At 39.3% G+C, this 13576-nt stretch overlaps 1 protein-coding gene and 1 non-coding gene across 6 annotated transcripts in view; one reads left to right on the forward strand and one right to left on the reverse strand.

Annotated features, from left to right (window-relative positions):
- Positions 1-11861, forward strand: part of calcrl2 (calcitonin receptor-like 2) — an 85240-nt gene extending 73379 nt beyond the window's left edge. For all 5 annotated transcript variants that reach the window (XM_008412736.3, XM_008412737.2, XM_008412739.3 and 2 more), the window contains 5 exons: positions 477-537; positions 1623-1689; positions 2250-2465; positions 7987-8028; positions 8686-11861. In XM_008412736.3, the coding sequence (XP_008410958.1) occupies positions 477-537; positions 1623-1689; positions 2250-2465; positions 7987-8028; positions 8686-8901 (602 nt within the window). In that variant the 3' untranslated portion in view covers positions 8902-11861. The remainder of the gene's footprint in view (positions 1-476; positions 538-1622; positions 1690-2249; positions 2466-7986; positions 8029-8685) is intronic.
- Positions 11862-12010: 149 nt separating this feature from the next.
- On the reverse strand, positions 12011-12082 carry trnaq-uug (transfer RNA glutamine (anticodon UUG)). Its single transcript has one exon. It is a non-coding gene; the product is annotated as a tRNA-Gln (tRNA).
- Between the last annotated feature and the right edge of the window lie 1494 nt (positions 12083-13576).

The raw sequence follows: 13576 nt of genomic DNA on the forward strand, positions 1-13576 counted from the left end.
AGTTTCTCCTTCATGTGACTGTTGCTTTTTAAATGCTGGGGCTATGTTATTGAGCTGAATAAAAAGCAATGTGTTTGTCCTTTTAACCAGCTTTTGGAATCAATGCACATGGAAATCGACTTCATTTATCTGATTTATTTGATTTGTTTAACTCAGTTTAAACAACTGTTTCTCACTTGTATAATTGCCAAAATAGAAACTGAGACACTAATTTATAGAACAGTAAAGTGAATGTTTTGAAGGCTCAGTGTTTCCTCCTCACTTTTTATTCTACATTTTATTCTACATTAAGCTTTATTCTACATTATTCTTTAATGTAGAATGTTTATTCTACATTATTCTTTAATGTAGAATAAAGCTAACTCAGGTTAGCTTTATTCTACATTAAGCTAACCTGAGTTAGTAACTTCCAGCATCTTCTACAGGGATTGGTGGGATGATATTTCTTATGTTTGTGGGTTTTTTTATGTTCATAGTTTTTCCCATCTTTCCTGCCATTACATATGCTGTTGCTCGTGGATTCTACTTTAATGACACGTGAGTGTACTTCTCTTCCTGTGGTTTGTTTTATTGTATTTACTGAATTATGATCAACCTGAATTTATCCTCCTGGTTGTATTTAGGCCATCTCACTAGGTTTTTCAAAATAAATCTCACAAATAGTTTTGACAGATATCATTCTAATAAATGTTGGGTGCCGCGTGCTTGCTGGTTTGTTTTTTATTCATTTTTATTTATTTATTAAAGCTTACATCTAATCAAACAGAAATGCTCCTTTTAATAACAGCTAAAGTTAATCATTGGTATAGAATGTAACCTCTACTTTAATAACTACAATAGTAAAAAATTAATAAAATTATGATCATGATTTTACTCAATCATGACCATGATGAGGATGGCCAACCCTGATCATACTCTTCATGAGACCGTCTTTAGAAAATAAAGTGTCTTCAGTCAGAGGCTTCTTCAGATTATCTGTAATACAGACTGCTACAGGAGATCTTTTCTGCCAACAACCATCATCATCTACAATAATTCTGAAGAATCTGAATTACACTGAACAAAAATATAAACGCTCAATGTCAAATATTGTTGCCACTACTGCAAATCAACCTCATCCTTGTCGGCCACATGTGACCACTCCAGCACAAGATCGCTGGATTTGACCAGCAATACACACAGCTGATAAATTGGTCCGCACAACAGATGCATCACATCTCAGACTGTTCGTAATGAGAAGCCAACCTGCATGCTCTGCAAATTCCTCAACCTGACCTCTATCATGTTCAAAGGATTGTCAATCCGCTACAAATGGCCATACCGAGATGATAGCAATGCCGATATGAAGATCAGTAATTGCTAAAAGTATACTTTGAGTTTATCTATATATTGCATAACCCAAATGTTCATAAAACTCTTATATTTGACATGGGGCATTTATGTTTTCGTTCAGTGTAATAAGAGTTACAACAACATTAATCTCCTTGTGAGAGCAATTAAATATTTTTGTATTTGTATTAATTGGGTTCTACAGCCCGTATGTGAGCTGACGGAATGGCCTTTTCTGTAAACGTATCAAAGCTGCTGAGCTTCACCTAAAATGCTAGCTCTATTTTTTCCAGGTGTTGGATCAGTTCAGACTCCCACCTCGTCTACATCATTCATGGGCCCATTCATGCTGCACTCTTTGTAAGTAGTTATCAGTGTTTTTTCTGCATATTATCAAGCATTTCCTTTACTTGTTTGATCATAAACACTGGTCAGAAAGTGTTGGAGCTATGCGACTTTTGTTTGAAATTGATGGAAAATTATTTGGGCATTTCAATAGATTTTCTATTTTTTCCAAATCAAAAGAATTCAATGAAACAAAGGCCAGACATCATCTGGACCACTGGGCTTAATGCAGCTTGACTTTTACTGAAGCGATATTGTGTTTTGATGGATTAATATTTATTATGTAAACCCAGGGCCATGTACTAATGTCTGGAAAGGTTGACTGCTGAAGGGATTTAAAAACAACAAGGACTTCTGTACTATTTCTGACACCAGAGCTGTACGAAGTTTTCTTGTCCATTAACTGGTGTGTTGACCTTCTGGCCTGTTATTTGTTCAATTAGCAGATGTTTGGGAGAAATTTCTACAAGAATGGACATAATCCAACAGAGGTTGTTCCTCTACAATGAATGCCTGCAGTTCCACTTGTATCTTTCTGTCGTTTCACTTGTATTGTCTTCCGTCCATCCAATCAGGTAAACCTTTTCTTTCTCCTGAACGTCATCCGAGTCCTCATCACCAAGCTGAGGAAGACGCACTGCGCTGAGTCTACTGCCTACATGAAGGCGGTGAGGGCCACGCTCACCCTGATCCCTCTGCTGGGAGTCCAGCACATCCTCTTTCCCTGGATCCCAGACATATATGACAAGCAAGTCATTCAGATCTTTGTGTCTGTCCTTTCCAACTTCCAGGTACACATGTGTGATTTTTTTAAGCTACTTTCCAGAGTTACAATTTCTTGCAAACGTATTCAAATCTCATCAACCTTTTCATATTTTGTTGCCTTATGTTTGCAAACTTTAGTGTCTCGTGAGGGGATTTACAGGATCCCCTCACGAGAGGGGATCTGGTGAGGGGACATACCATGACTGATATGTCAATAAATCAGTCATGGTCAATAAAATTTGGGGGTTTTTTTTGACAAAAAAATAATTAAAAACATTTAATGTCAAAGTGGAAACTAATTTCTGGGGGAAAAAACAATTAATTCCAGATTTCCAGGACTGATAAAGACAGATCCACACAGACTCTGTCAAAGGTGCATCAACTAAGCACTGATTTGAAGGGGGTGAATTTTTATCCAATCACTAAATGTTACATTTTAAATAACAATTAAATAAATGTTTTTATTTAATTGTCATTATTTTGTAGAAAGGGTTTTTATTTCATTTTTTGGTCAAAATGGCAAATTTTGTTGATTATGACTAATCAGTCATAATATAAATAAATCATATAAATTTATAAAAGCAATAAAATAAAATATTAAAAGAGGCTGCATATAATAAACAAAGAAAAATAAAGCATCTTTATGAAATAGAAGGAAAACAATAAATGATTTTCAAAATAGGGATATGCAGTGACACGTCTGATATCATCATTGCCAGGGACTCAACTTTGACCTTTTTGAGGTCAATTATATGTGGACCGCATCATTTAGGTATAAGCAAACAGCTGTGAAATACGGAAATACCCACTATAGTAATTTTTTATACCATTGGTTGGCACCCCATCTAGCACAGCACCCCTATAGCACATCATGCATATCCACTTTTTGTGCCATTGATCATTGCCTTGCAGCAAAAAGGACTCTTTCTACAGGGATTTTGAGACATGCCTGCAGGAATAAATGGACAAATGAGAACAGAATTGGACTTTTGTCAGAATCCAGATCTGTTTACAGACAGTGTGTCCACAGACTGAGTTTGATCTATTTTATGATGCAGAATCCCAAGTCTGGTGGAGACATTCCCAAAAGGAGGCTAAATACAAATATACATAAATCCAAAAAAAATATGTTAAAGTTTGAGGCTGTAATACAAGCCACTGTAGTAAAAAAAGTATAAGGTTTTTAAAAGGTCTACGCTAAAATCCTCCGTTTATTTTTATTGCACAAGTAATCACTTAACTTCCTTAAACAAAAATAAATGTACCAGTAACGTTCATCAAGTAACTTATCTTAATCTAATCTGTATAAAATCCTTTGCATGTAAACGACCGAACAAAACATAACATTTCCCTGAGTTTGTTAATCTGTAGAAAACTACACCAAACATGTTTAATGTACAAACCAGATTCCAAAAAAGTTGGGACACTAAACAAATTGTGAATGCAATGATGTGGAGGTGCCAACATCTAATATTTTATTCAGAATAGAACACAAATCACAGATCAAAAGTTTAAATTGAGAGAATGTATCATTTTAAGGGAAAAATAGGGACACGGTCGAACGCCTTCTCCAAGTCCACAAAACACATGTAGACTGGTTGGGCGAACTCCCATGCACCCTCCAGGACCCTGCTGAGGGTGTAGAGCTGGTCCAGTGTTCCACGACCAGGACGAAAACCACACTGCTCTTCCTGAATCCGAGGTTCGACTATCCGACGGACCCTCCTCTCCAGGACCCCTGAATAGACCTTACCAGGGAGGCTTAAGAGTGTGACCCCCCTGTAATTGGAGCACACCCTCCGGTCCCCCTTTTTAAACAGGGGGACCACCATCCCAGTCTGCCAGTCCAGGGGAACTGCCCCCGATGTCCATGCGATATTGCAGAGTCGCGTTAGCCAACACAACCCCGCAACATCCAGAGCCTTAAGGAACTCCGGGCGGATCTCATCCACCCCCGGGGCCCTGCCACCGAGGAGCTTTTTGACCACCTCGGCGACCTCGTCCCCAGAGATTGGAGAGCCCAACCCAGAGTCCCCATGCTCAGCTTCCTCAACAGAAGGCATGTTGGTGGGATTGAGGTCTTCGAAGTATTCCGCCCACCGGCCCACAACGTCCCGAGTTGAGGTCAGCAGCGCACCATCCCCACTATAAACAGTGTTGGTGCTGCACTGCTTTCCCCTCCTGAGATGCCGGATGGTGGACCAGAATCGCCTCGAAGCCGTACGGAAGTCTGTCTCCATGTCCTCTCCAAACTCCTCCCATGCCCGAGTTTTTGCCTCAGCGACAACCCGAGCCGCATGCCGTTTCGCCCGCCGGTACCCATCAGCTGCTTCTGGAGTCCCACAGGCCAAAAAGGCCCGGTAGGACTCCTTCTTCAGCTTGACAGCATCCCTCACCGAAGGTGTCCACCAACAGGTTCGAGGGTTGCCGCCGCGACAGGCACCAACAACCTTGCGGCCGCAGCTCCGATAGGCCGCCTCGGCAATGGAGGTACGGAACATGGTCCACTCAGACTCAATGTCCCCCACCTCCCCCGGAACGTGTTTGAAGTTCTGCCGGAGATGAGAGTTGAAGCTCCGTCTCACAGGGGACTCCGCCAGACGTTCCCAGCAGACCCTCACTACACGTTTGGGCCTGCCAGGTCTGACCGGCTTCCTCCCCCACCACCGGAGCCAACTCGTCACCAGGTAGTGGTCAGTGGACACTACCTGACCACTACCTGGTCAGGTAGTGGTCTCTTCACCCGAGTGTCCAAGACATACGGCCGCAAATCCGATGAGACGATGACAAAGTCAATCATCGAACTGCGGCCTAGGGCATCGTGGTGCCAAGTGCACATATGGACGCCCTTATGCCTGAACATGGTGTTCGTGATGGACAATCCGTGATGAGCACAGAAGTCCAACAACAAAACACCACTTGGGTTCAGATCGGGGGGGGCGTTCCTCCCAACCACGCCTCTCCAGGTCTCACTGTCATTGGTGAAAGAAGCAGCAAGAGCATATCTCAGAAAAAATCATCTGTGTTAATTGGGTTTATTGATGCCTCTAAGGTCTTTGATTGTGTCAATCACTACAAGTTATTTGACAAATTACAACAGAGAGGTTTTCCAGATATTATTATACAAATTTTAGTTTACTGGTATTCAATCCAGAAATTGCATGTAAAATGGGGCAATAACATCTCTGCTTCCTTTGGTGTGAGTAACGGTCTGCGTCAGGGTGGGCTTCTTTCACCTGCACTGTTTAACTTGTACATGGACCTGTCAAAAGAAATGAACCTCTGTAAAACTGGATATATATGATTGGTGATACCCTAGTCAATCACTTTATGTACGCTGATGACCTGGCTGTCCTGTCACCCAGCAGTGCAGGTTTTCAGCAGTTACTGAATATCTGCTCTGATTATGGGTTGAGATTTGATGTACAGTATAAATCTAAGAAAACTGTTGTACTAATATGTAGGACTAAAGCAGGAAAACAACTCTGTTTCCCTGATTTTTTTCTGTCGGGACAAAAGTTAAATGTTTGTTCCAAAACTAAATATCTGGTCACGACATCACAGACCAGCTCTGTGATGACGATGATGACTATTATCGGCAGTGTCGCATGTTGTACGCCCAGGCTAACGTGTTTTACAGGAAGTTTTACATGTGCACTGATAAGGTAAAAATAAGCTTGTTTAAAGCTTATTGTACATCCTTGTATGCAACTCCTTTGTGGTGTAAATGTAAAAAAGCTAGCATGCAGAAGCTTAAGTTTGCTTATAATGACTCCCTCAAAATTCTGCTTAAGAAACCCAGGTGTAGCAGTGCAAGTGAGATGTTCTGTAATGCACATGTCAGAACGTTTCAGGCACTCATGAGAAACTTGATATACAAGTATATGCATCGTTTGTGCAGCTCATTGAACAGTCTTATTGTAATGTTTTCACATCCTTCTGTTAGTGCGCTAAGATACCAGTCGGCTTTGTGGAATCATTGGTATGCAAGTCTCTTATAAGATTTTATTTATTTATTTATTTTTTTATTATTCTTATTTTATTTTGTATGTGTTGTGTGTTATGTCTTTGTGGACCACAAGTCTATTGAATAAAGCTTCTCTCTCTCCCTCCCTCATCTGACCACAGAACAGTCTTCCATTTTGCCTCACTCCATTTTAAATGACCCCTGGCCCAGTGCAAACGGCTGAGCTTGCTTAGAAATGGCTTCCTCTCTGCACTGTAGAGTTGCAGCTAGCAACTGCAGATGGCACAGTGGATTGTGTTCACTGACAATGCTGTCTGGAAGTATTCCTGGGCCCATTCTGTTATTTTCTTGACAGTGGCATTCCTGTTTGAGGTGCAGTGACGTTTAAGGGCCCGGAGATCACGAGCATCAAGTAGAGTTTTACGGCCTTGTCCCTTACGCACAGCAATTGTTCCAGATTCTCTGATTCTTTTGATGATGTTATGCACGGTTGATGATAACTTAAAAGTCTTTGCTATTTTGCGCTGGGTAACACCATTCTGGTATTGCTGTACTATCTTTCTGCGGAACAATGGTGGAATTGGTGATTGTTACGGCCCAGCTCGGTGGGCCGCAACAATAAACGGGGAGGACACAACAACCACCAGCTTTTTAAGCCTTTTAGAGGCATTTATTAAAAAACATGATGTCTAGGGCAGTGGTTCTTAACCTTTTTTGAGGTACTGAACCCGCCAGTTTCATATGCGCATTCACTGGTGGCAAAGCGGGGCGCGTCATCATGACTTTACACAAATCTCCGCGGCAGAGGCTCCACCGAACCCCTGAGACCGACTCACCGAACCCTTGAGGTTCGATCAAACCCAGGTTAAAAACCACTGGTCTAGGGCAATAAGGGCAGCTGTCCAAGATGTAGTAGACCCGCATGTCAGGACCTCAACAGTCACCCAGACTGTTGACGCCAGGGTCAACAGTCTGGGATCTCTCTGCTTAAATCCAAACCAGGTGACAGCGGCACCTCCCACAATCAAGGACCTTAAATGGCAAGCAGTTAACCAACCCCAATTGCCACACAGCAGGGCCGTCACAGTGATCCTCTTTCCATCTTGGCTTCAGAGAGACACTGACACTCTGAGAAGCTCTTTTTATACCCAGTCATGTTGTCAACTGACCTAATTAGTGTTAATTGGTCTTCCAGCTGTTCATTGTATGCCCAGTTTCCTTTTTCCAGCCACTTATTGCTACTTGTCCCAACTTTTTTGGGATTTGTAGACACTGAAATTTTGAATCAACATATTTTTCCTTTAAAATGTTACATTTACTCAGATTAAACTTTTGATCTGTCATCTATGCTTTATTACGAATAAAATATTGACATTTGCCATCTCCTCATCATTGCATTCCGTTTTTATTCACAATTTGCTTAGTGTCCCAACTTTTTTGGAATCCGGTTTGTAGTTTATGTTATAAGTACCGAGTACTTTTAATAATTAATTTGCTTTTTCATGTGTTTTTTGCATTAATATGATACTCTTATTTGTCTCTGTTACAGATTGTTTAATAAACTGTCTCTTATTTTATAGGGACTCCTTGTGTCAATTATTCTCTGTTTCTGCAATGCAGAGGTATGTTGATCTATTTCAACCTTATCCAATTCTGTGAGAAAAACAAATTCAACTTTATGTAATAGAAAATAAGAATTAAATTACTTATAAGCTTTTTACTTAATTTACTTTTATTCTTTATATGTATTTCTGTATGTCCGCATGTTGTTCAAGATTAAAAAAAAAAAAAAAGTTTTCAAAGAAAAAATCATATTTAATGTACTTTGCCTCGGCAACCCTTGTTGCTTTCTTACTAGAATTGAGCATTTTCATGTTATCATTTGAATGTTCATATATTCTTTCCAGGAGATATACAGAAGAACATCAAATCTTGATAAGTAGCAACAAACATAAAAAAATCCTCCATTCTTCAGTTGCAGATAATGCACTTTTGTATGTAAAAGTACGGTGCACTTTTACATACTCTCACTTAGTTTACACATAAAGATGTGTAAACTTCTGATAAAAGATACTTGAGTGATAAAAGTATCTTTTATCACTCAAGATAGTTTTATCTTGAGTGATAAAAGTATCACTCAAGAGCTCCTGAGCACACTTCAAAGCTGGATGTCATCAAATTCGGAGGGTTTCCCAAACTACATTTTAAAAAAAAAAAGTTTTACAACATGGCTGCTTTAAAACTGCAATCCAGAAACATGTGTTTGAATTCATGTGCAGGCCCAAACAGCCCTGCGCAGGAAGTGGGTTCAGTGGAAGATCGCCTGGGGAAAAACAGGTTTGGGAGAAACTCCGTTTGTCAGCCATCACTTCAACTGTCACACCACCTCCTCCATTGTGGAGACCAGCCGTGCTACTGGCAGCGCCAAGGTGCCGTCTCATCGACAGACGGAAACCTGTCACCTCATGCCTGTAGGGCAGCAAAAGACAGGATAAGGATGCACAAACCAAGACCTGACCTCCAACCTCTGAAGCAGCAGAGATAACTTCTGAGGTGTCCAACAACTAAAGCACACAACATCTGAAAAAAACAACAACTAAAAACTCATTTACAAAGTAAATGGAAAGTGATTGCTTTGTATGTAAATAAATGATGTTGTATGAACAACCTGATATTTTTACACTAGTCAAGGACTTGTAGGAAGACATATGTTTATTATTGTGCCATTGTATTGTTTATGTGCATTTTAATAGGCAGTGCATCATATTTTTTTTCCTTCTTGTTTAAAACTAAAGTTTCTTTTATATTTCACTTGGTGGAGTTGAAAATGCTACTGCAAAAGATTGTGCATTCTGTTCCCTTGTGGAGCTTTTACACCATCTGGCTTCAATATTCTGAACTATTCACATTGTCCTATGTTACATCCAGAATCCTCAGTGAATTTTATGTGATGGATCAGCACAAAGTAGTCCATAATTGTGTATAAGACACATCAAACTGTAAAGTTGCAACATGAGAAAATGTGAAAATGTTCAGAGGAATACAAAAGTCCCATTTTTATCACAAGGTATTTTCAAGTCAAAGAATGCTCTGCTTTCTATAACTGTGAAAAACAACCTGGATGGCAACTTGAAAACGTCCAGCTCAGACCTGTAACTCACAAAAAAGTTAGAGACCTCACTAACTGCCACAACACACACAAGGATAAAAATTCACGTCTTTCAAGGAGACTAGAGTTACACAGATCAGAAATTGGTGGCTGGTTCCGAATTTCACTTTGTGAAACTGTCTACATACATTTAGCTTTTTACAATTCCCTTTTAAAATCTGTAACACATTAATATATAATAAGAGCTTCATCTTGCTGCCAGAAGCAATAATCACTAATAATATTAGTGAGGCTAGTGCACGAGAATGTTAGCAATTAGCATGGTTAGCACAGGTAGCTTTGCTAAAATAACAGTCTCTTAAGAATTTGGATTCTTGCCTTAACTTCACCTTAAGATTTCTTAAATCTGCAACATTTTCAAATCCAGCTTGTTGCTCACATTTTGAAAGCTCAAAAAGATAAGTCAACTATGCTGTTCTCAGTTTAGCCTTCCTGTTATCAGCTTTAAATCTTGCCCTCTTACTCACAGTCTGACCTAACTTCAAATCTTTCTAGATTGTTTTTTGAAAATAGAGCTTTATTTCAAATAGCTTATATACATCCCTGTGTTTCCTTTAGGTTCATGGTAAACACCCCACTGGTAATAAAAATAGCTAACTGCTCAGCTTCAGCGTCCACATCACACTGTTATTAGCACAAGCCTGGTAATGATAAGCATGGTGTGTTCACTGATTGAAAACAAAAAAAAACTGGCTGGTCACCTGCCAGGGTCTACCAAGCAGGAATTCAGACAATTCTGGTCATCAGCTAATTTCTCTCTGCCCTTCTAAAAGAAACCCAAATTATCATTGTAAGGTACCCAATAAAGCATTGTGTAGGTTTAATCTTAGTTTCACGGTTGAAAACTCTAAACTTTGAATGAGGCTTCTTAAGTACCTCTTGTTTTTGTGTCTTATTGAAACACAGTTGAGTGAAAGTTGTTTTTAACTGGGTATTAAGTCTAACCAGCTCCCTGGACTTTTGGTAATTTTTTTCAAAAGCTTAGCGAACCTTTTCTCATATCTGCTTAGTTGTAAATTGGATGGGGGCTGCACAGTGGTGCAGTTGGTAGAGCTGTTGCCTTGCAGCAAGAAGGCACTGGGTTCAATTCCCAGCCCTGGTTTCTGCATGGAGTTTGCATGTTCTCCCTGTGCATGCGTGGGTTTTCTCCGGGTACTCCGGCTTCCTCCCACAGTCCAAAAACATGACTGTTAGGTTAATTGTTCTGTCTAAATTGCCCCTAGGTGTGTGTGAATGGTTGTGTGTTGCCCTGCAACAGACTGGCGACCTATCCAGGGTGAACCCTGCCTCTCAGCCAAAACGTTAGCTGGAGATAGGCACCAGCAACCCTCCCGACCCCACCAAGGGTGCAAGAAAATGGATAGATGTAAATTGGATATTTTTTTATCTAAAGCCTTTAGCTTGACAGTAAACTGAGTAATAAAAGCCAATTTTTACCGTAAACTGAGACAGCTTAGTCTCAATTTATGTGAGTCAAGTTGAACTTGTAACTGAATTTGTTTGCAACAAGCAGGCTTTGTTGTCAACACAATAAATCTTGTTCATAGCATATCCAGGAATACGTAGCTTGTGTTAAAGTGCAATCCCACAATACTTGCTTGATTTGCCAACACCTACAGTTTATATAATGTCATACATTCTTCTGTACTGGCGTAAAGAATCTCAATTTGATGCAAATCTTTTATTCTAAAAATCAACCTTACAGCATTTTTGTCAGTATATAGTTTTTTCTTTTTTAATTTTTACTTTAGTCACCACTGCAAGGTTTATGCATATTTGTTGTTACAATATTTCAGGTGCCTTTAAATGTTGTTACTATTGTTTTTATTTTTACTGGTTTGTATGTTTGCTGCAAAATATTTTTGTACAAATCCAAAAAAATATACAATTTTGTGTCACCTGTGGAGTTTTATTTTCATACAATTTCCATGTTTCATGCTGTACTACTGCCCTTTACAGACTTTATTGTAAAACTACAGAAGTTTTAACAAGTTTGCTGTCATTGCAAGCCAGATGCATAAGCAGTTTGTATAAAATCAAATCTTTCCACTTTACATACAGTACAGCAGAGAGCACAGATGGGGTATAGCACATCAGCTGGGAATGTAAGCACTGTGTGACACAGCGTATCAGGTTACTTCTGTCAGTGCTGGTCAGCCAAGAAAAAGATTTGAGAAACATTCCAAAATAAAAAATAATATCCAAAGAAATGTCAATATCACATTGCTGCTGTTTATATTTTAAAATTGTCATTAATGTGTGGAAATAAAGTTCTTGATACATGGAGTATCCTGTGAGGTCTCTTCATAAATTTCCTATAGAATTTAAATATGGGAAATGAAGTGGACATAGATTAAAGACGATTTTGTGTCTACTGAAACAGTTTTGTATTGGTTTCAAATCAAAAAGCAACTTAAAGACAGCACAAAAGGATGAGGTCCCACCGAGATTTGAACTCGGATCGCTGGATTCAAAGTCCAGAGTGCTAACCATTACACCATGGGACCAGATGACAATACACCCTCGACTTCTCAGGTCATATACATCCATACGTATTTGCTTTTGTGAAATGAATATATGTCTAATACATGGAGGCAGTAAATCAATTTACGAAGACATTACACCGCATGGCTGGTATCTTGACAGCACACGTCACATGATGCCACGTATCATGTGGCAGCTCAGCTAATAGCAAGTTATGCTACGATTTATACAGCGACACTCCTCCACTATCTGCTACGTGTACTCTGAACTTAGAGACTAATTGCTTAAGATACCTACTCTTAAATACTATTTCTAAGCACCAGTAGAGAAAGTATCAATGGACGACGTTTTTAATTGGTTTATTTCAGCATTTAACTCCGGTAGCAGTGGTGTCCTTAGCTTCTTCAGTCGAACAGCAAAAACGAATTGTAGGTTAATCATAAAGGGAAACAAAGGTACCATTAGCTAAGCTAAGATATACCCTTAGCAATTTTCTGCATACAGTTACTTATTTCAATGTATCGCTTGTCACCATTTTGTTGAAGTTACGAAGGACTTGCTCGTGTTAATGCAGTTACATTATTTGCCTCCAGGGGGAAGCAGAGGCTTTTATATTAGTGTGCATTAAATTAAAGATGTAAACTTTTGACCCTCAGAATTAGGGGATTTGAGAGTGTTAGGGTATGAGATAGGCTCCAGCACCCCTCCCGACCCCACTAGGGACAAGGGTTTTAGAAAATGGATGGATGGATGTCAAGAATATATTTACCAAAGCTACAGTAATAATATACTAAAAATAAAAGCTTTTCTTTAAAGGTAGCAGGAAATGATGGCAATAATCTGTTCCTCAACAGGCTCTAACAGAGTTTTATTCTCATTTTTGAAGTCTACAAATACAGAGAATAGCATTGTCACATTATTGTCATTGTTTATTAAACAAAAATAGGTCCGAAATTAAGAGTTTTGTTTAAATACTAATTACACAGTTTGATTAAAAGCCTTGTAGAACCATGTTCACCAGCAGTACCTCTCAGAAGTCATGGGCTCTAGAATTTAATCAGTCTCTTAAATTATAGTGCATTTTTGACCCACTCCACTAACAAGATCTCTTTATTTCATTGAAGTTTGTAGTTTCTTGTGTATTCCATTTAAATCATGATGCATCTTTCCCTTCTGTAGAAGTCAAATTTCAGATCGCTTCACATTTATCTCTATCTACATAGAGGAGTTTATGGTCAACTCTGGGTGTTCTGATAAGCCTTCTTGCTGCTTTGCAAATCTAACTCATGCAACCATGTAGAGCATCACTTTGGGTGTGTTTGTTTGGACAAACTATTTGGTAGATTGAGAACTCTACTGTATTTTCTCTTTGTCAGGAATCTGTTCTACAATAGGATAATGGACTTAATTAACCTAATTAGGTTCCTGCACACAGGTGTGCTTTAGTGCGCATCTCCTTCCTGTTTAATTTCCCTCTTTAATCCTGTGAAAGTTGCAAGGATGCACTTTGTTGTTTC

Source organism: Poecilia reticulata, chromosome 7 (genome assembly GCF_904066995.2).
Source record: "Poecilia reticulata chromosome 7, P_reticulata-male-v2, whole genome shotgun sequence".
Classification (NCBI taxonomy): Eukaryota; Metazoa; Chordata; class Actinopteri; order Cyprinodontiformes; family Poeciliidae; genus Poecilia; species Poecilia reticulata.